This window comes from Schistocerca nitens, chromosome 2 (assembly GCF_023898315.1).
Source record: "Schistocerca nitens isolate TAMUIC-IGC-003100 chromosome 2, iqSchNite1.1, whole genome shotgun sequence".
Classification (NCBI taxonomy): Eukaryota; Metazoa; Arthropoda; class Insecta; order Orthoptera; family Acrididae; genus Schistocerca; species Schistocerca nitens.
This window is the reverse complement of record NC_064615.1, coordinates 356,976,979-357,001,548: the sequence shown is the minus strand read 5'-3', so window position 1 is coordinate 357,001,548 and position 24,570 is coordinate 356,976,979. Positions and strand designations below refer to the sequence as shown.

Below are 24,570 nucleotides of genomic sequence, written 5' to 3'. Positions count from 1 at the left end.
CTACGCCATATTATTGCTACGCATGGTGGATATGTGGAAAATATCGTACTATAGAGTTTCCCAGACCGCAGCGCCATCTGTTGTTGAAAATTGTAACTACTGTAATTTCGAAAGTTTGTCTGCCTGAAAATGTACTGTTGTCCCAAGCATATTGCAACAAACGGTGTATTTCTATCGCTGCTCGTTTAGTTTGTATTGCCGTTTCAAATATACCGAGGGAAACATTCCACGTGGGAAAAATATATCTAAAAACAAAGATAATGTGACTTACCGAACGAAAGTGCTGGCAGGTCGATAGACACACAAACAAACACAAACACACACACAAAATTCAAGCTTTCGCAACAAACTGTTGCCTCATCAGGAAAGAGGAAAGGAGAGGGAAAGACGAAAGGATGTGGGTTTTAAGGGAGAGGGTAAGGAGTCATTCCAATCCCGGGAGCGGAAAGACTTACCTTAGGGGGAAAAAAGGATGGGTATACACTCGCATACACACACATATACAGACACAAGCAGACATGATGACTTACCGAACGAAAGTGCTGGCAGGTCGATAGACACACAAACATACACACGAAATTCAAGCTTTCGCAACAAACTGTCGCTATATCAGGAAAGAGGGAAGGAGAGGGAAAGACGAAAGGATGTGGGTTTTTAAGGGAGAGGGTAAGGAGTCATTCCAATCCCGGGAGCGGAAAGACTTACCTTAGGGGGAAAAAAGGACAGGTATACACTCGCACACACACAGACACACACACATATCCATCCGCACATATACAGACACAAGCAGACATTTGTCTGGAATGACTCCTTACCCCCCACATCCTTTCGTCTTTCCCTCTCCTTCCCTCTTTCCTGATGAGGCAACAGTTTGTTGCGAAAGCTTGAATTTCGTGTGTATGTCTATCGACCTGCCAGAACTTTCGTTCGGTAAGTCACATCATCTGTGTTTTTAGATATATTTTTCCCACGTGGAATGTCTCCCTCTTTGACAAGGGCAGTTTGCTTGAATCTGGGAGTGGGGCTGAAGGTGAGGCCTTTGGATAGGACAGAGGTTACGGATTGGGAGAGAGGTTTGGAGGAAAGGTTAACTACTGAATTGGGGTGTTGTGGTTCCAGATTGTGTTGACTAGAATTTTAAGGTGTTGGGAGGAGTGGAGCTGGAAGTGGGAGATTGAGTAGATGTAAACTAAAAATAATGTCAAGTACTGATAGCTGCTTCAGTTGGCCTACAATTTCTACCTGTCATTGAACATTTTGTTTTGGATGTCTAATGGTAATAAAAGTGTTAATTCCTGCCTCATTATGGTCATTTAATGACAATTAAATCTAAAGAGGCTATATATATTGGCAGTAAATAGCTTACGCATGTTTTTTGTGGTTCTCCATAATTCTCCTTTCCAGCTCAGGATCCTGATTTGGCACAAACTTGTACGTAGAAAGATATGTGTGATCTGGGTAGTCTTCAACAACATAGTCACCACATTCAGCTGTAAAGAGTAGGTAATACAAATAATTCTTTCATCCAAACATGCTCAAAGCTACAATTTTCTGCACATGAATATAACAAACAGATAAATTTTATGTACCAAAAGTGGCCACCCTTCATCCTTCAAATTAAGTACAAATTATCAAAATGCAATGATCTTGTACATTAACAACTTGTTTCATATGAAATAAATGTGCATTTAGGAAGGCCCAATTACCATAACACTAGCATTTCAGAAATTCCAAGATGGAAACAATTTTAAAAAATGATGATAGGCAAGGGGTGTGTGTGTGTGTGCGCGCGCACACACACGCGCACGCGTATGGGCGTGCGATTGCGTGCTCATGTGGATGTGTGCGAGGAAGAAAAAAGTTTTATACCAAAAAAGTGCAACGTAAAGCAAAATACATGGCAACTTCTTTGTTGCTTTCATGTATAATCTGTGAATGTCTGGTATGTCTCTTTTATATATTATCACTCACAACACATATGGTTGGACCAACTGCACCATTGGGCTTAGGAAAATTACCCCTCTAATATTCCTGCAACATTTTACGTATGCAATGAGCAAGCTTCTATGACTCACGTGCCTAAATTTTATGGAACTACTTTCAGGAAAGGAAGCACAAAGCAATAGTCAGTGAACACCATCCAAGCACTATGGAAACCACAGTGTAATAAGGGAAATAATTTTATAATAATGTGAAGTCACACAGAAATTTATATATTTTCTACCAGTTTCCACACTAATCATGTTTCCCAAATGAAAATAAATTTTTTACTGGAAGTTCTGCTAAATTATTCAAATGTTATTGTCTGTATGTAAAATACTGACTCTTTTCTCACAAAATAGAAAGCTTGAAGCTTTATTGTCTGCAGAAAAATCTTACCCAAGGAACTGTGTTTCTCTGGAATTAACATGAATCTCTGTTCCTGACACACACACTTTTCATAACAGAGCAATGACGTTTAGTTAGCAGTTACCTGCACATCATGCTGCCTGCTGTGTTGTCACTGAATTGTAGTACATATGACAATTGTTCAAAAAATTCTGGAACATTTGTAATTTCGCACAAAAGGTGTGTTGGAGTAAAATGCTGTTGGCATTGCTGCATATGGCTGTGTTTAACGTGTTACTGCAGGAAGTTTCATCATTGTATGTCTGTTAGATATTGTTCAGTGCTGTATTGAATAGAATGTTGTGTCGTACAGTTTGCGAATTTTGAGATGGCAGAGTTAGAGGAGCAACAAGTCTGCATTAAATTCTAGAAAATCTTTACAGAGACACACCAAATGATGCTGAAAGCTTATGGTTATCAGTGCTTAAACCACACTCGGTGTTACAAATGGTTCACATTGTTTAAAAATGGCCGGGCGGGAGTCAAAGATGACCCTCTTTCAGGACGCCCTTCGACATCTGCCAATGACGCTCACGTCAGAAGTGTCAAGAGACTGCAGAAGAATATAACATTTCAGTTGGATCTTGACACAGCATCTTGGAATGCGTGTTGACACCAAGTTCGTCTCGCGGCCCACGAGTCAAGACTAGAAAGACCTTTACCTCACAATCTGTGAAGAGCTTTTGGATCCTCAATACTCTCCAGACCTGGCCCATGTGGACCTTTCTTTTTTTACTTCCAAAGTTGAAAACCCCTCTGAAAGGACAAAGATTTGCAACAACAAATGAGATAAAAGAAAATTCACAGGTGGTGCTTCACGTGATCCAGCAAGAGGTGTATCAAGAGTGCTTCTGGAAGTGTACATGACGTTGGAAGTGGTCTGTCATTTGTTGAGGAGAGTATTTCAAAGGAGATATTGCACAATAAGTAAAAGGTATGTGTAGAAAAATTTTGTGGACAAAGTTCCGGAATTTTCTGAACAGACCTTGTATACCATTAATCACATGAAAACTGTATTCAACAGTGACTACTACTGCTTACAATGTACACTGCTAGTTAATGATACTGTGATTGCATTAATTGTTCTTACCACTGTGAATAATGTGCCAAGCAAAAACAAATACCTTAACACCCCCAATGATACATATGAGTGAAAATTTGGAATGGAAAAGAATATCAGAGGCCCATACAATAGTTGGTTATAAGCTAAATTAATGAAGTAATAAAATCATCAGGAAATACTTCCCAGGAAACACAATACTGCTGAGTGAAACACAAGCAAGCAGTTATATAATACCACTCACAGGTGAAAAGGAAACAAGTTACAACAAGAATATAATTCACTAATGCTACTCCCAAAAGTGTGAAAGATACGATAATGAATTCCAACTGCATATTACCAAAAGTAACACATTTATATTATTATGTAAATTATGAAAGCAGTCATTTGCTTTTCTACAATAGTATTACATTCAAACTTAAACATTACCACAAACAAAATGCTGATATTCATATAAAATTGTACCTTGTACTATATACGACGCCATCAAGGCAGCAGTGTTGTCATTGCACTGCAACAGTCCCTGAGCCAGATCTCGTTTGATTTGGAGACAATACAAGTAGCGTGTAAATTCTTCTTCCAGCTGTGCGGGGTCTGGTGTGTAGAACTTCACGCAGAAACGCAGCAATGGATCCACAAGAGAGAGGCCCACTTGTCGCGAAAGTGGTTTCTCGAGATCAAGCCAATACTGGAACAAATATTTGTGATGATCTCATTCAGCTGAACATAGCCTCCAGCAACATAAACAATTAAAAAGCTGCTGAAGATATATTTTACATAGGCGTATAAAAGCTGGGTTTTGCCATACTAACTTTAGATAGCCACATAAGTTATCCTCAGCAAAAGTGATTTAAATCACTGAACCAGTCTGCTTTCAAAACAATCTGTTTTTCTTAATTGCTAGTGATATTTAAGGAACCAACGACTCCAAATGTTCTGTCTTTCTCGAATTTAATTTCACTTACTGGCATTTGTTATAGCAACTATACTAGGCATATTTTCAGCCACAGCATCATGTGCTTCACTTATTTTTTACACTTGTGCTATTCTATAGCCATATTTTTAAATGAAAGTTCTTCACAGTGGAAGCTCACTGTAATCAAGTACATTTATAACTGGGCTCAAAATATAAATCACATTAGATAGAAATTTATTTATCAAGTCAGAAAAATTCAGACTTCAATATTTACTTAGACTGAGCTATGAAAGTAGAAAAAGTGAGTACAGGCAGATGTTTCGTGAATATTATAAACAGCATTCATCTTCATTCACAAGAAAGCATCAACAGATGAAATTACATTCGACATGTGCAGAGATTTCCACAGAAACAAGTTGTAATCCTTTGTGGAAACTTCACAATCTGTCAATAATTCTGAATCTCACATTTTGTATTCTGCTGTCACTCATAAAGCAATGTACAAGGTACAGAAATTTATTATTTTCAATAGAGAACTGTCAATTTCGCAATGTGACTGTGGATTCACTGCTGATCTACTTTGGTACCGGAACTTTGAGAAAACCTCAGTTCACATGTACGTAAGTTCCCAAATGTTACTGTAATCATCAGTGGAGAATTTAATCATCCAACAATCAATTGAGAAAATTACAGTTTTGATAGTGGAGGACACGATAAGATGTCCTGCGAACATTACTAAACACCATCTCTGAAAACTACCTACAACAGATAGTTTGGAACACCACTCATGATGGAAATATACTGAATCTAATGGCAACAAATAGACCTCACCTCTTTGAGGATGCCCACATCAAAACTGGTATGAGAGACCATGACACAGTTGTGATAACAATGATTACTAAAGTGCAAAGGACAATTAAAACAAGTAGAAATGTATATATATCTTCAGTAAACTACATATAAGATCAGTAGTGTCATACCTCAATGAAGAACTTGAAACTTTCAGCACATGGCAGGAGCATGTAGAGAACTACGGCTCAAGTTTGTCAAAGAATAGTTGACCACACGGGATAGATATGTTCATAGTAAAACAGTTCATGACTGAAGGGATCCTCCATGGTACAAAGTCAATGTAAAGAAACTTCTAAAGAAACAGAGGCTACTGCATAAAAGGATTGTTTGATCCTTGGGAGAGTGTTACACTGATGCTGAAAAAACTGACCTGGCAGACTCTGGAAGATAGATGTTAGCTATCCCAAGAAAGTCTACTAACAAAGTTTGAAGAAGTGTCTTTAAATGATGACTCTAGGAATATATTACAACCCCCTATGTATCACTCACGTAGGGATCTTGAGTACAAGATTAGAATAATTACAGCATACCCAGGGGCATTCAACCCTAATAACTGGTACAATAGGATGTACCCTCTGCCATGCAATCTGCCATGGTTTGCGGAGTATGAATGTAGACATAGATGTAGACAGTTGTAAAACAAAGTGCAGGACTGTAGACAGAGAGATTCTGAATGAAACATGTTAGACTGTCAAGAGAGCAATGTCTGAAACCTTCAATGTCTACAATAGCACATAACTATTAAATGATCTTTCACAAAATACTAAGAAATTCTGGTCATATATACAGACTGTTACGCACCAAAATTAATGTCCAGTCACTTGCGAATTAGACGGGAACTGAAATTCAGGGTAGCAAACCAAAAGCTGAAATTCTTAGCTCCATTTTCAAATGTTCTTTTACAAAGGAAAACCAGGGAGAATTGCACCAATTTAATCCTCATGCTACTGAAAAGATGAATGAAGTATTAACATCAGTGGTGTTTATACAGAATTTGTTGCTAAGTTTGCCCATCTTCTATTCTAACAATAGTCTACTGTAGATCCCTCAAACAAAAAACTGTGTGTAGCAGTTAGAAGAAAGCACAAGTCATGCTCATGTAAAATAAGGGTAGTAGAAGTCATACACGAAACTACTGCCCAATATCCTTTACAATGATTTGTTGTAGAATCTTAGAACATATTCTGAGCCCAACCATAATGGGGTATATTAAACAGAATGGCCTCCTCTAGGCCACCAAGCATGAATTCTGAAAACATCGATCATATGAAACCCAACTGACACTTTTCCCACGACATACTGAAAGCTTTGGATCTAGACAATCAGGTAGATGCAGTATTTCTTATTTCCAAAAAGCATTTGACGCAGTACCACACCTACAGACTTATTGTCAAAAGTTCAATCGTATGAGGTATCAAGTGAAATCTGTGGTTGGATTGAGAATTTTTTGGTTGGGGAGACACAGCTTGTTATCTTGGATGTAGAGTCATCATCAGCTGTAGAAGCAACTTCGAATGTGACAAAGGGAAGTATGTTGGGACCATTGCTGTTCATGTTGTATATTAATGGCCTTGTGGACATTATCAGTAGCAGCTTCAGACATTTTGCAAATGACACAATTAACCACAATGAAGTACTGTCTGAAAGAAGTTGCATAAATATGCACTCAGGTCTTCATACGATTTCAAAGTGGTACGAAGACTGGTAACTTGTTTTAAACGTTCAGAAACGTAAAATTGTGCACTTCACAATACGAAAAAATGTTGAAAACTATGACTATGATATCAGTGACTCACAGCTGGACTTGGTCAACTCATATAAGTACATGGGTGTAACACTCTATCGGGATATGAAATGGAATGATCATGTACACTCAGTTGTGGATAAAGCAGGTGGTAGAGTTTGGTTTATTGGTAGAATATCAGGGAAGTGCAATCAGCTAACAAAGGAGATTGCTTACAAATCACTCATGTGACTGGTTCTAGAATATTGACCCAATGTGTGGGACCCACACCAAATAGGACTAACAAAGGATATTGAAGGTATACAGAAGAAGACAGCATAAATTGTCAAAATCTTGTTTGACCCATGGGATAGTGTCACACAGACACAGAAGAAACTGAAATGGTATACTCTTGAAGATAGATCTATACTTTCCCAAGAAAGTGTACTAATAAATTTTCCAAGTACTGCCTTTAAATGATGACTCTACAAGATCAGAATTAACTACAGCAGGTACAGAGGCACCGAAACAATCATTCTTCCCTTGCTACATTTGTAAATGGAATAGGAAAAAAATCCTAATAACCGGGACAAGGGACATACCCTTGCTACGCACCACATGGTGGTTTGCAGAGTGTAGATGTTCTCTCTACTCACTTACAAATCACTTCTCAGCATAAAACAAAAACAGAACACAAAAAGATAAATTTCTATGCTCTGCACACACAATCCATTTATGTTCTATCTGAATGCGGTCTGCAGTGTTGTGTTGTACAGCTCAAATTAAAATTGCACACAAAATTGGAAAACAGTATGTTGCGTGATATTTTATTTTAGTGTATAAGCTTATTTCGGCTTTACTGTTTTCATTAGTACACGTCATGATGCAGTAGATGGACGTACATCAATTTTGAGAAAACCATTATTGCTGTCTGCAGCTGTTGCTTGTAATATTATTTTCAGCAATGTTTGAAAGTTGTTCGATAATTTGTTGTTGCACACATATTATAATGTGTTTTTTACTATCTGACAGTTGTATAAATTCAAGTTTGACAGTTAGTTGTTTACTCAAATAGAAACCTTTGTGTTTATGTTCTTACAAATACACAGATACCCAACCACACTGCTTTGAACAAAGTCTAGATCTTTAACAAATCTATCAAACATTTAACTCCGTGGTCTTGAGGCCTGCTTTAAACCATAAATTGTTTGTTTAACTTACTTACAGTACCTGGTTCTACTTTAAATCCTGCTGATACCTCTACCTAAATTTCCCCATCTAAATTTCCTTGAAGAAAAGCAGCTTTTACATCCATTTGATCTACAATCAATTTTTCATTATTCATAGCACCAAGTAATGTTCTCAGAGTTGTCGGCCTTGCTACAGGATCACATCTTTCATCATGATCAAAACGTTTTCTTTGAGGACAACCATGAGCAACTAATCTAGCTTTACAACTACTAATGTTGCATATATCATCACATTTCATTTTAAAAACCCACTTAGTAACAATATCCTTCTTGTTTTTAAGAAGTTTACATACTCTCCAGGTCCTTTTTTTTCATTTCTTACTCACATCTCTTCTTCTGCAGCATGAAACCATTCTCCTTTATCCAATTTGCTATCTATGTCACCTAGTCTCCAGAGCATCGTCAATGTGTATTCAGCACTAATACAGCATAGTCTTGCAACCACATGGGATGTTTCCTTTCTCTTATACTTCTGCAGATTTCATTCCTTCATTATGGCTTGCTACGGAGTCATTTTTCTAATCACTGATGTGTTCTTCATCAATGACAGCACATTCGTTTATGTCTTCTTTGCAACAAATTCTATTTTCATTATTAAAATCAAAGTGATTTTCACCAAATTTGATGTCTCTTCCAAGAATGGTTCGTCTCTCTTCTAGACACCATTGCCGATATTCATTAACATAGTATCCAACCATGCACTATGTCTTTATTCTGGAATTAAACTGTCCAGCAATGGGAGAAACTAGTTTCACTCCAAGCTTATTGAAAAATTATGTGTATTTGTCCAGCTGAACTGTCACTGCTAGAGAGTTTTGTGGCTGCGTTGAGTTTTATGGAAGTAAGTTGTCTGAGCAGACCATCTGAAATTGCGACATATTCGAAAGAACACAGCTAAATACACGGGCATGCTGAAAAGTAATCCCTCCAAATTTTTTTGTGGGTGAACACTTAAAGCTTTCTGAATACAACAAATGTTGTTAACATTCTGCAGCTTTATTCTTCATATCTACATATTTATTTCTCAACACAGTCAGGCTGGCAACGAAAACACTTCTCCCTATAAGAGACCAGTTTCTTGATACCGTAGCTGTAGAATGATTGGCTTTTTTGATGGAGCTACAACCTCACCTCTACATGAACTGTTTCATCACTATCAAAGTCAAGTCCTCGAAGATCATCATTAAGTTTCGGAAATATGAAAATCAGATAGGGGCAAGTCGGGACCATATGGAGATGATCGATGACAGTACATCCAAGGCGTTATTGTTGGAGAATCTGCACCACTCGTGTAAGGTCTGGCACTGTCATAATGAAGGAGAGGGTACTCCATGCGTGGACGAACTCTTCAAATTCAGCTTTCAGTTTTCTGAGTGTCTCGCAGTACCATGCAAAGTTTATGGTGGAGCCTTTAGGCATGAATTCCACATGCACCACACCTTGAATATCCCAGAACACTGTGGGTATATATTTGTCTGCTGATAGCGCGGTCTTGAACTTTGTGGCGGAACTCCATTGATGCTGTCTACTTTTCGGAGTTGAAATGGTGAACTCAGCTTTCATCACAAACAACCCAACATTGTAATTACTTATCTCGATAAAGTCAACTTACATACCAGTGATCCTTCCATGGATTTCAATTGGAAGCACATTTTATGCCTAAGAAACTCGAGTATAGCACGCTGTTACGTTACACACCACCATATTATTTGCTATCATTCGGAGCCCTCTGGGTTGTAGGTCGCAGCTTGAAACAGCGAAGCGTGAAATTCAACAGAATAATATGCATGACACGTAATTCTAAAAAAAGAAGAAATTCCGCCAGAACAGGCCATAAAAGCCCAACGGTACTGAGCTGCTGCAGTGTCATCCACAGCCCACAGGCGTCACTGGATGCGGATATGGAGGGGCATGTGGTCAGCACACCGCTCTTCCGGCAGTGCCATGTTTATAAGAAGTTATACCAAACGTATGTTGAGAACAGAATAAAAAATTCGGTGGCACTACTTTCGAGGCGCTCTCGAATTTATTACAAGCAAGAATATAATCGTCTTTTCTGCTCGTTTAACTTGCAGCATTTTGATCTTCCATTTTTTAATCGGACCCAAGCCACAAACCAAAGACACTCACTCCTGAGCGCTCTTACATGTAAATTATATCGACTATTGCAGTACATATTTCTATTACATTAATGAGAAATTCCTACAATATTTTACAAATGCAAAGATTTATTTGAAAAAATTGCATACAGCAGTGCTCGAAACTACTTTCAACTCTTTACCTCTACGTCTCTAGCCACTAACACAATTTTTTAACAACAGTGTCTTTCATCTTAGCAATTCCTGAAAGTTTTTACTACCGTGTGTTATTAACTGACATTTAATTATAACATATTGTACCATGTTGTTGTTGCCTTGAAACGGGGTACTGTCATAACACGCAATTATAATACGTAAACAACGACTACGACAAAATACCATTTCCGAAGTTCTTCATTCAACGCGCATCCGAACTCAGAGAAATTTCTTGCGTGTCGCAATTTACTGAATTTACAAGAGCCTTTCTTGTTTTTGTTTCTTTTGTGCTCAAATACACAACAGTTGCGACATTTAAAACCAAAATGTTTTTCTCGACTTGAATTGTTCTTGTCCCATTGGGGTTTGGTTTTCCACTGAGTTTTCCCACGACTGGAATTGTTTCTATATGTGTTAAACACAGTGTTCTGTCCCCGAGCCTACTTCACTTTTCTTCTTAAAGTTTGCATGTTCCTTGTAGTGATCCGTGAGCCTATTTTTTACAAAGTTTAACTTCTGATTTTACGTAGATAATGCCTCGATTGCAGTTATAATGTTATCATATTATTGTGTTATTGTAAACAAAAGATGACACACCGCATCAGTTTCTTCAGCTGTCGCACCTTTCAACCGAAGACCACGTACCACCTTGTCAATTTCTAAGAAATGCCCACTCAGTTTTTGCTGGAGTGAACATCAGTTGCAATAACTGTGTACTTGGAAGTAGCTGAGCAGCGATGGTTTTTCTTTCAAAATGGTGTCGCACAATATTTTCCACGTTCGAAATGCGCTGCTGCAGTCTTTCATGTATTCCAGGCAGCTGTCCGCAATTCGTTCTACTATTGTTGAACGACTATTTTTAATACGTCTCGTGAGATTTTTGTGTTGCTCGTCTTTCTCAGTATATTTCTTTTCCGCGTCACTTCACTTGCTCTGCAGTGAGATCCGACAAATCTAATTCGTCCAGCATACCTTGCATTAGAAATTTCCAGTTTCCAAAACTGCTTCCATATAAAAGTAGAACTCAATATCTGCTTTCGTATTATTCTACCGTTCCAGGCTGACAAACCAAAAATATAAAAACACTTGCACAATAGTTACGTTTTAAGCTTCCAAAGATTTACTTCCCTCCTCTGGACACATAAGATGATGAACAAAGACAGATTGAAAGAACAATATGGTTTACACACTTTCGAACACATATATATATACTCACTGTACAGAAAAAGTCAGATTCTCCATACCTTAATGACATCAATAACCCAGAACAGTGTGTACATAATACCTCCGTAGCTGATTGACAGGACCCGGGAAACGTAAAACGGCTTCTTCAGCCGTACATATTGCTGCTTGCGACAGACACAATATACTGTAATGTGACTAGTTCGCACGAAGATTCTTACTTCTTTTGTTGTTGTTGTTGTTGTTGTTGTTGTTGTTGTTGTTGTCTTCAGTCCTGAGACTGGTTTGATGCAGCTCTCCATGCTACTCTATCCTGTGCAAGCCCCTTCATCTCCCAGTACCTACCGCAACCTACATCCTTCTGAATCTGCTTAGTGTATTCATCTCCTGGTCTCCCTCTACGATTTTTACCCTCCACGCTGCCCTCCAATGCTAAATTTGTGATCCCTTCATGCCTCAGAACATGTCCTACCAACCGGTCCCTTCTTCTTGTCAAGTTGTGCCACAAACTCCTCTTCTCCCCAATTCTATTCAATACTTCATCATTAGTTATGTGATATACCCATCTAATCTTCACCATTCTTCTGTAGCACCACATTTCGAAAGCTTCTATTCTCTTCTTGTACAAACTATTTATCGTCCACGTTTCACTTCCATACATGGCTTCACTCCATACAAATACTTTCAGAACTTCTTTAGACCCGAGGAATCGTCCATGTTTGTTACAATAATTTAGAAAAACACTGTATAATCAACTAAATTGTCATTAAAAATTTTAAAAATTGGACGTAAGCTTAAAACACTTTTACATTCCTGTTAAAAAGAGAATTGCACAAACATATCCGAGCAAACTAAAGTAGAGGAGATTGATACATTGTACTTATTACCCTGTTCACACTGTCAGTTAAACAACAATGGAGGCAGGAATAACCAATGAGCTCCCTAATGAAACAGTCCAGCATTCATATTGAGTCATCGCGGGAAATCCTTAAATGAAATCATCAGACAAGGAACTGAATCTCATTAATTGGGAATGATAAACCTGTTACTTACCCATCATGTCACTGTGCAAGATTTACGGGTGAATAAAGGAGGACAAGTTTGATTCAAAATTTCTCACCCTGAATATGAAATAGTTGGGCTCTGTTATTAAATCTGAATTGTAATATACGGACAGTTAGGTAAAGATCATGACGTAAACAGTATAATGTGTCTGTAACACTACTACATCAAGAAAAATCAAGTAAATCAATTGTCAAATCTGAACGAACATTGCATTTCTGTTCTTTCACACGCAAATTATCACTTTCGTATAGTTTACAAATCCACAATTAATATCACAATAAACGACAGCACGAAAAATGGAATGGTGTGCTGTGCTTGTTAACTCACCTTTGTGGTATTTGCATCCTGATACTCGAGACCAAAGTAGTCAGCTTCTAAAAGATGTAGCTGTTTACAGACTTGATCAAACAGCACTCTCCCCAATGCTTTGGCCTGGAAGAAAAGAAAAATGCTTGAGAATTCGCTACTCATTTGTAGTTTCTAACAGTATTAACACATTTTCATCAACACACTAAGTCGACTCTTGCAAACCAGTCTTTCTTTCGACGGCTACGTAAATGAACAAAGAGAAGGCCTACATACAATATGTGATCAAAAGTATCCGGACAGCCCCCAAAAAAATACGTTTTTCATATTAGGTGCATTGTGCTGCCACCTACTGCCACGTACTCCATATCAGCGACCTCAAGTAGTCATTAGACATCGTGAGAGAGCAGAATGGGGCGCTCCGCCGGGACTCATGGACTTCGTACGTGGTCAGGTGATTGGGTGTCATTTGTGTAATACGTCTGTACCCGAGATTTCTACATTCCTAAACATCCCTAGGTCCATTGTTTCCGATGTGATAGTGAAGGGGAAACGTGAAGTGACACGTACAGCACAAAGGCATACAGGCTTGTACGCTTTTGTTGAGTGACAGAGACCGCAGACAGTTGAAGAGGGTCGTAATGTGTAATAGGCAGACATCTATCCAGACCATCACACAGGATCTACTGCAAGTACTACGACAGTCAGGGGGGAGGTGAGAAAACTTGGATTTCATGGTCGAGCAGCTGCTCATAAGCCACATATCACGCCGGTAAATGCCAAACGACGCCTCGCTTGGTGTAAGGAGCGTAAACATTGAACGATTGAGCAGTGGAAAAACGTTGTGTGGAGTGACGAATCACGGTACACAATGTGGTGATCCGATGGCGGGGTGTGGGTATGGCGAATGCTCGGTGAACGTCATCTGCCAGTGTGTGTAGTGCCAACAGTAAAATTCGGAGGCGGTGGTGTTATGGTGTGGTCGTACTTTTCATGGAGGGGGCTTACACCCCTTGTTGTTTTGCGATGCATTATCACAGCACAAGCCTACATTGATGTTTTAAACACCGTCTTGTTTCCCACTGTTGAAGAGTATTTCGGGGATGCGATTGCATCTTTCACCACGATCGAGCACCTGATTATAATGCACGGTCTGTGGCGGAGTGGTTACACAACAATAACATCCCTTTAATGGACTGGCCTGGAGAGAGTCCTGACCTGAATCTACATCTACATCTACATCCATACTCCGCAAGCCACCTGACGGTGTGTGTCGGAGGGTACCCCGAGTACCTCTATCGGTTCTTCCTTCTATTCCAGTCTCGTATTGTTCGTGGAAAGAAGGATTGTCTGTATGCCTCTGTGTGGGCTCTAATCTCTCTGATTTTATCCTTATGGTCTCTTCGCGAGATATACGTAGGAGGGAGCAATATACTGCTTGACTCTTCGGTGAAGGTATGTTCTCGAAACTTTAACAAAAGCCCGTACCGAGCTACTGAGCGTCTCTCCTGCAGAGTCTTCCACTGGAGTTTATCTATCATCTCCGTAACGCTTTCGCGATTACTAAATGATCCTGTAACGAAGCGCGCTGCTCTCCGTTGGATCTTCTCTATCTCTTCTATCAACCCTATCTGGTACGGATCCCACACCGCTGAGCAGTATTCAAGCAGTGGGCGAACAAGCGTACTGTAACCTACTTCCTTTGTTTTCGGATTGCATTTCCTTATGATTCTTCCAGTGAATCTCAGTCTGGCATCTGCTTTACCGACGATCAACTTTATATGATCATTCCTTTTTAAATCACTCCTAATGCGTACTCCCAGATAATTTATGGAATTAACTGCTTCCAGTTGCTGACCTGCTATTTTGTAGCTAAATGATAAGGGATCTATCTTTCTATGTATTCGCAGCACATTACACTTGTCTACATTGAGATTCAATTGCCATTCCCTGCATCATACCTCAATTTGCTGCAGATCCTCCTGCATTTCAGTACAATGTTTCATAGTTACAACCTCTCGATACACCAGAGCATCATCTGCGAAAAGCCTCAGTGAACTTCCGATGTCATCCACCAGGTCATTTATGTATATTGTAAACAGCAACGGTCCCATGACACTCCCCTGCGGCACACCTGAAATCACTCTTACTTCGGAAGACTTCTCTCCATTGAGAATGACATGCTGTGTTCTGTTATCTAGGAACTCCTCAATCCAATCACACAATTGGTCTGATAGTCCATATGATCTTACTTTGTTCATTAAACGACTGTGGGGAACTGTATCGAACGCCTTGCGGAAGTCAAGAAACACGGCATCTACCTGTGAACCCGTGTCTATGGCCCTCTGAGTCTCGTGGACGAATAGCGCGAGCTGTGTTTCACACGACCGTCTTTTTCGAAACCCATGCTGATTCCTACAGAGTAGATTTCTAGTCTCCAGGAAAGTCATTATACTCGAACATAATACGTGTTCCAAAATTCTACAACTGATCGACGTTAGAGATATAGGTCTATAGTTCTGCACATCTGTTCGACGTCCCTTCTTGAAAACGGGGATGACCCGTGCCCTTTTCCAATTCTTTGGAACGCTACGCTCTTCTAAGAGACCTACGGCAACCGCTGCAAGAAGGGGGGCAAGTTCCTTCGCGTACTCTGTGTAAAATCGAACTGGTTTCCCATCAGGTACAGCGGCCTTTCCTCTTTTGAGCGATTTTAATTGTTTCTCTGTCCCTCTGTCGTCTACTTCGATATCTACCATTTTGTCATCTGTGCGACAATCTAGAGAAGGCACTACAGTGCAGTCTTCCTCTGTGAAACAGCTTTGGAAAAAGACATTTAGTATTTCGGCCTTTAGTCTGTCATCCTCTGTTTCAGTACCAATCCTATAGAACACCTTTGGGATGTTTTGGAACGCCGACTTCGTGCCAAGCCTCACCTACCGACATCGATACCTCACCTCAGTGTAGCACTTCGTGAAGAATGGGCTGCGATTCCCCAAGAAACCTTCCAGCACCTGATTGAACTGCGAGAGTGGAAGCTGTCATCAAGGCTAAGGGTTGGTCAACACCATATTGAATTCCAGTATTACCGATGGAGGGCGCCACGAACTTGCAAGTCATTTTCAGACAGGTGTCCGGATACTTTTGATCACATAGTGTATATGGAATTTTCTGCCAAGAAAACCCGCAAATATATTTTTAGGTCATGCTGGAAACAATTTTTTTGGACTTTGCGATGGCATGTCTAAAACAGTCATATCCTTAGTCGTTTAACAGATGACGCATTAATCCTGTTTGATGACATTCTTGATGAAGCTAACAGATGTTAGCAACGGTTCAGTACATCACACAAGGATATCAGCTCCAGCACGGAGCATGAGAGCAACAGGACTATTATTTCCTTGGATCATAAAACGGAAGGGTGCCTACAGGTTCAATGTATCCCAGACATCCGCTACATCTGATTACATATTTCACAACAGTTCTTGCCCTCCACGGTCCCATAAAGAAGCGAATTTCCTGTCATCGACTGATAGGATAATCAAATATCTTTTAAGTGAAGCGAATATTAATACTGAATTACACGCATTGAAAATGCTAGTATCAAAAATGGTTCAAATGGCTCTGAGCACTATGGGACTCAACTGCTGAGGTCATTAGTCCCCTAGAACTTAGAACTAGTTAAACCTAACTAACCTAAGGACACCACAAACATCCATGCCCGAGGCAGGATTCGAACCTGCGAGCGTAGCGGTCTTGCGGTTCCAGACTGCAGCGCCTTTAACCGCACGGCCACTTCGGCCGGCCGAAAATGCTAGTATCCAACAATATTAGTAATGAGATTAGGCGCCAAGAAACTGAGGGCACAGACCAGGAACAGAGATCAGGTCACATTAGAAAGGAGCGAACAAACAAATGAGTTTATAGTTTTACCATACAGGGTTTACATTTCCGATAAGATACGTTGTTTGTCTCGGAAAACTAGGCTGCAAATTGGCTTCAGAACAGAGAACGCAGTAGGATGACGCATTATACACAATATCGATAAGTCAGGCATATAACTTGTTCAGAGTATATAAAACAACATGTACAGAATGTGATAACTTTTATGTTGTGCAAATCAGGAGAACTTCAAAACAAGATTTAGAGAATATGTTCACGTTACTGAATCACAACCCTCAGCTTTGAGTGTTCATATTATAACAGAGCGCAAGCAATATGTTAATGGCATCACTGAAAGCCTCACCGTTCCTCAGAAGAGAGAAAAATGTAAATTATTGATTGGCCTAAAATAAATATTGATACACGCTCACATGACGAAACGCTCGGACAACGTACTTTATGCACAGAGATGCGATGTATGTACGGAGATTCGGCAATATTGTAGCCAAATAATTTCAGATTAATCTTTTCTTCGTTTTTCTGCAAGTAAAACTGGCTGAATTTGACAATATATATTGGCTCAATCTTACATCCATGTCGGAGTTGACAACCTCGTTATACAGCAGACATAGATTTTGTTGCATTACGTTCATCTTTCTCACTGTGCTGTTCGTGGCAGTTAACATCAGTTTTATCTCTTCATATATTTTACCTTTATCTGCTTAATATAGTCTACCATTATATACAATCTGCACAAGCACGGCATTCGATATATCTACTGAGTGCGTTTCATAGAAATATTTAGTTACGACCTCAGAGATAACAAGAGACCTGTATTAGGCCAATAAGCCTCCGCCCTGATCACAAGTTCCATGTTTTCATATACTGACTGTATTAGCCAATACGACCAAGAATTGTACCCTTTTATAGTCTGACAGCTATAGCATGTACACGCGACGACCTCTGTATCACAGTGGTAAGACAGATAATTGACCCTTTTATGATCGCATAGACATGATTATATTTTAAATATCTATGGGAGTTGTAAGACAGGTAAGGGCCCTATCGCGATTACACAGACATGATCCGCAGAGTTCTGTGTTTTCTAGATCCACGTCAGCTTGTGTTACGGTAACTGAAACCCTTGCCAAATATCATTTTATGAAGTGAATGTTCATAATAGTTCGGAATTACACTGAGCATTCTTTGGAGGTCTTGGCAAGTACCAACGAGCCACCAGAAACAGTATCGGGTTTGTATATAGCGTTTCTTATAGTTAAGGGTGAATGACAAACAATTGTGGGATCGTGATTCGCTGGGCGGAAGCAAAATAGGGTACAGGTCGCACGCTTGTCTCATTAAGTCGCGACCACATTGGACTCGCCGCGCACAAACGCGCAGCGCAGACCAGGGCAGAACCACGCAGAATGGAACAGTGTTCCTAGGTGGCGCGCGTCAATAAAAATGGGAAACGAGAAACGCTGCCCAGAGCCGCGCGCGGTTGAACCATTACTTTTCAGGTCCCACGAGAAATACGACCCCCTTCCCCCCCACACACACACGCACAAAGAACTTGTTAAGTCACATTAGTCGCCTTGGCCGCTATACTTCTCAAACGCTCTGTGCCGTGCAGGGCCCATGGGAAATCAACATGTCAATGATAAGTTACCGACTGAAGGCCTTAACTTTGTCATGTGCTATCGACAGCTCGCATGCATTTAAACACGCAGTTAACAATTGTTAACTTCGTCTGAAATAGTTCCCCGCTCCTCGCTGGAGACCGCTGCTAACACTCATGGGGCCTGCAGTGTCACGTGCTGTGACGTAAGCGCCGCAGCCTGTCTTTCTCGTGGGCCTCGTTTTCTTTCATGTACCATCACTGCGCAGGACTTGTTCATTGTCGTACAGAGCGGCGCGCTTTGACGTCCATACCGGACGCGCCGAGCTCCGACGAACCTCTTTTCTCGGTTTTGCGCAACGCGCTCGACATGGACGCGGATTTCCACCACAAGAATACATTTGAGGTGCTGCTCATTGCATCTGTGGCAGAGTCTGCGCAGGATAAGGTGGCCGATGCGCAGTGACCAATTTTCGTCCAACGCGCTGGGCGAGTTCATTCGTTTGTTCAGATGGGGAGGCCGCCAGTGTTCGCCACCCTTCAGCCGGTCGGCGACGACAGAATCGAGGCTCACGTCCTGCAGTCTTCCTCAAACGATTTTACGGAAACTGTTCGGTAAAAAATGGTCATTTCTGGGTTACTTAAAGCTTTATATGCCAGGTTCATGATTATGTGACCATCATTTCGTTAATGGGTATAGTTATTGTGATATTTATTTAAAAGACACTGCAAGAAATTCGAAAAAGAATTGCTGCATATGAAATTTAGCTAACATACTGAATTCTTCTTCAGACTTGCGAGGAGGTCTCAATCTGTCACCAATCTCGAGAAAATTGGTCTGATACAGCACTCATTTGCTTTCGCACTGCGCCAGCGATAAAACCAGATGAAATATCCGCAACACTCCTTATATTTCATAAACTATTTCAGATATCGAAAAGAGATTTTGGCAAATGATAGCACGCAAAGAGGAGAGTATTTTGCCATATGTTTATCATGCAGAATTTCATTATCTAACGTGTTCTTCCACTAACTACATACTTTTTTGGTGAAAAAATGTAATTCTTATGGGTTACCGATAGTTATTGAAATGAGATATGCTATGGATTTGGGAAAAACATAATTGAAGACATTATGTGCTTATTTTGTACTGAGTATGTGCTTTTTCATAAGCTGTTGACCTTACTTACCCTCAGTTCCTCACTTAATATAAATCACTGTTTCAGATCTCTCTCTCAATTCTGTCTGTACAACATGAAAGTGAGGTGACATTTTGTGAACTCCGCTGTGTTTTGACAAAAAAAAACTAATTTCAACATAGTATCAAGGGAAATAGGTAGGCTTTACTTAAAATTCGCCATTCATGACACGTCTCTGAAAGTTACAAATGGTTAACATGCTAAGCGAAAATAAATCGCTGCATTTTCAATGGAATTCTTTTTAGATACTAATCAAAGCAGAGAAGACAGATCTTTTTGAATGGTCACCATGCAAGTGTGGGTGTGGAGGTGCTCCACTTAATATTTACAAAAAATGTGAGCTTCAGGATAGAGCCGCTCCTCCACTCCAGCGCTCAGCATTTCCCCTAAGGCGCCTGCCCACAACCCCCACCACCACCGCTCTCCCAACGCGTGCCCTGCCGACTGCGCATCTACCGGCTATGACAATTTGCACGAACTCTATGACGAGACGCTTCGTCTGTTACGGCTAGGACCGATCAACGGGTCAATGCCACAACCCACAGTGATCGTACTGACACAGAAGAGGAGAACGACAGAGAGAAAGTCGAAATGTTCAATTCCTTTTTCCGAAATCGTTTCAGTGAGAAATATTGTACTCAGGTTCCTCTTTTCAACCGCCAAATGAACACCAAAATGAAAATCAAGATAAGTGATTGTGGGATAGCACATCAAATGAAATTGTTCAGCAGAGAAAATACGACTGAACCTGAAGAGATATCTAAACGATTCCACACAGAGAACGCAAAGGAAATGTCTAATCTTCTAGAAGTAATCTAGTGTGCACTTCATTCGCAGCTTTAAGAAGAATCGTCGAACAGATGATGCACATAACTGCCGTACGTGGTGTGATCAAAAAGTAAAGGGAATTTTTGTTTTTATTAAAGAATGTTTATTAATTCATCAACATCAACTTTTTCCCTTTCAAAGTAATCCCCCTCGATATTATACACTTACATCAGCGCTTTTTTCAATATTGGAAGCACTTCTGGAACTGACTATCCGCTTTCGTGTTCAGTTCCTTGAGCGATTCAGTTTTTATCTCATCATTTGGGGCTAAACGACCTCCTTCCATTATTCTCTTCAGCTTTCGGAACAGAATGAAGTCGCAGTGGGCCATGTCCGGCGAATACGGTGATTCAGATAACATAACCGTTTTGTTTTTTGCCAAATAAATCCCAAACAAGCTATGAGTTGTGAGCGGGAGCACTATCGTTATGTAATTTCCACGAATGGTTTTGCGACAATTCTGACTGCTGCTCGCAAGCAGCACATAGCTTCCTGGTAGTATTCTTTGTAGACCGTATGATCATAGAGCAGGATCTCTGGATCTCAGGATCTCATGACGTACTTTCCCCATTGTAATCCAAGAAAACAACGAGAAGTCTTCACATGTGGTCAAACTGGTCGATATATATTTTTTTTTTTTTTTTCCCAATCTTGGCTCTTCAGGCAGTTTCCATTGAGACGATTGAGCCTTGGTTTCGATGTTATACTTGTACACCCATGTTTCCTCACCTGTTATAACCTGCTTCAGAAGTTCTGGATCGTTGTTGACTTGATCCAGCAATTCCTGGGCGGTGTCTAATCGACGCCGTTTTTGGTCCAAATTCAGTAATTTCGGAACAAAATTCGCTGCTGTAGGTTTCATGCCCAAAACATCTGAAAAAATTGCGTTGCATGACCCAAAGGATATGCCGACATCATCACCAGTCTCTCTGATGGTGATTCGGCGATTTTCCAGAATCATTTTCTTTACTTCTCTCACACTGCCGTCAGCAATAACGTGCTACGGCAACCAGGGTGGCTGTCGTCTTCAACGTCTTCTCGACCCTCTTTGAAAAGTTTATACCATTAGTAAGCTGTTGTTTTAATAACAGTAGATTCGCCAAAAGCCAGTCACCATTTTGAATGCGATGCTGTACTTCATCCCATTTGTGAGCAAAATTTAAAACAAATTCTTTAGTCCCTCTTTTTCGAAAGTAAAAATTCGCCGAGCACTCGAAATCACGTACAACCTTTTCGACTGTCAACAATAAACTAAATATTCAAAACAGTTGAAAATGGAAACATAAATCAGGGCCATATGTACCAACAGGATAAAAAAATTTGAAAATCGGATAAATAAGGCGTGAGAACTTAAAAAATTCGCGACACTTCTTGGTCACACCTCGTATAGTCCTATGTCACAGGCATCAATCTGTTCCTGAGTTTCGGAATGCGTTTTATGCTCATAATGCACTTTTCTAGAAACCTGTAGCAACCAGTAATACTATTTTCCTGTGCTTCTAGTATTGCCTTTAAGTTCTGTCGAACTGTTTCATCGTACACTGCAAAAACTACGAATCATAATATGGTGGCAACAGCAGAAAAAAAATACTTCTGAGAGCACTACCACATATTGTGGTAGTTGGTTAAGCGCGAAACGTATGCTTGTCAGGTAAATATACAGAAATGACCTGATGAATAACGTCAGATGCTTCCTGGAGCTGCTCGCGGGTAATGCTGCAACTGCATAAATATAAGTATAAACACAAAATGGACACTAGGTTCAGGAAATGGTCGTTCATTCTCAACTTAAGCAGATGTAACACGTACAATTACTGAAAACAGTCACAGCTATTAAATATCTACCAGTGTGGGTCCGAAGTGATTTAAAGTGGAACGACCATGCAAACTTCACCGAAAGAATCCTAAAAAACAAAAATCCAGTTTATCGACCGAAGGTTGTAGCTATCTTACATCTTGTTCTGCTACTGCTGCTGAGACAAGCCGAAGAAATCTTGTGACTACTTTGCGCGCATAATATTCTCTTCTTTATCGCTTCCTTGATAACGCGTAAAATGATTTAATGAAATGAAGTAGTTCACACTAATGTTTTGTAATACTCTTCAATTTTATTTGTATATATGGTACAAAGACGCGAGCGCGCCTCCATTTGCGACCGCTCTATTCCACAACCACCAGAGGAACACAAATTAGGTTTACTTACTTCGGTTATTTTGAGAGAAACGAAAATAAGACTGCGGTGGGAATTAAATTGTTCATGTGATCGAATACTCTATACTACGCAATACTTTACACGACAAAGTACAATGAAATCAATATCTAAAATCACAAATGTAAACAGAAAGAGCAACGGTATCGCTCATACAATTTCAGTTGTACTCTTACAAGAGATACCTGGTGCATCAAGTAGAGGTCTACTGTGAAAATTCTGATTCCGCACGTTACAATTAGTCAAGCAACGTACTACTTCTTCTTGCATACACTTCGGGAAACCACCATGACAGAAAAATCAGACGTTTCCAAACTCACACGAAGCCTTAACGACAATCCCGTGCACCATTCGCAAAAGGGAACAGGAAAGAGGGTAAATTGGAATTTTGTGGTAAGTTTCTATGGGGTCAAACTGCTAAGGTCATCGGTCCCTTGGCTTGCACACTACTTAGCCTAAGTTAAACTAACTTAACGCTAAGCACGACACACACCCATGCCCGAGGGATGATTCGAACCTTCGACGGGAGGAGCCGCGCGAAACGTGGCAAGACGCCCTTAGACCGCGCGGCAGGAAAGAGGGAAACGGTAGTGCTACTCCTTGTACTCTTCGTCGCCCCTCGTCAAGTGGTTTGTGAAGTAGGCATGGGTGTGGTTGAACAGCAAATTTCCAAAGATATATTCTTCTTCTCCTCCTCCTCCTCCTCCTCCTCCTCCTCCAGAGATTAAGCTTTCAAGCCTGTTCTCTCTTCACGAATTTCTTCCGTATTTTCTTAGATCTTCCGTATTCATCCTCCAATATTTGAAACCCTTTTATTGTCCATCAATTGCATATGCTCATATTAGATGCCGTTTTCGTTTATTTTCTCCTGGACTATCTTCGCTTCTACTTCTTGCTGTATTATTCCAGTTTTTATTCGTCCTGTTCTATGGATAGTCTCTTGTTCTTAGAAATTTCATTTCGGTGCGCTGTATACGACTTAATATTTCATTTTTACGCCTTACTTAACAAAACTATATTCTCGTCTCTTGCCGGGTAGGGTTCTAGAGCGTGTTACAGTCACTATACCACGTATTATGTTCACATCTGGACAGTTTTGTTTGAAGATCTTTATTACAAGCACGTCCAATTCGACAACCCAAATACTCTCTACGAGCAAGTCTTCTAGAACAAGTTTACTTTTGGGCTGCCTCATTGCCACAACATGCCATTAGCTTTGTTTTAGATTTAGAAGTTTTGCGTCATATTCCTTGTATTAAGTTACTGAAATAATATTCACGCAGTAACCTGTCTGCTGATTTTTGAATTATTAAGATGTCGTGTGCTTACAGTAAAATATTTAAAACTATTTGTTTTGATATTTCGATTCTTATGGGATCAAATTACATCAAGTTATGTATGGATCCATTTATATCAACTTAGCAGCTAATAGACTACTGTTGTAAAAGCTTCAGCTAACATTTCTTCAGCCTTTGTCCTTCTCAATTAATGAATATCAGTTTCCACATTTTGGGAAAACAATTCACCTTTACAGTTGATATCATTGGTCATCATGAAATTTTGTGCACTATAATCAAGATACGAGGGACAGTAATAAAGTTTCACCACCATTCGAAAAGATACATTTATATAATTAAGTCTTTGAAACTTTCTGGCAGATTAAAACTGTATACCGGGTCGAGACTGGAACTCGGGACCTTTGCCTTTCGCGGGCAAGTTTTCTACCGACTGAACTATCCAAGCACGACTCACGACCCGTCCTCATAGCTTTAATTCGGTCGGTACCTCGTCTCGTAAC

General features: G+C 40.1%; 1 protein-coding gene across 2 annotated transcripts in view; it reads right to left on the bottom strand.

The window, feature by feature from the left end:
• LOC126236182 (FERM, ARHGEF and pleckstrin domain-containing protein 1) overlaps positions 1–24,570 on the bottom strand; it is a 724,813-nt gene that overhangs the window by 266,350 nt on the left and 433,893 nt on the right. For both annotated transcript variants that reach the window (XM_049945281.1, XM_049945282.1), the window contains exons 3-5: positions 13,058–13,162; positions 3,914–4,136; positions 1,367–1,490 (exon numbers count right to left, since the gene is read on the bottom strand). In XM_049945281.1, the coding sequence (XP_049801238.1) occupies positions 1,367–1,490; positions 3,914–4,136; positions 13,058–13,162 (452 nt within the window). The remainder of the gene's footprint in view (positions 1–1,366; positions 1,491–3,913; positions 4,137–13,057; positions 13,163–24,570) is intronic.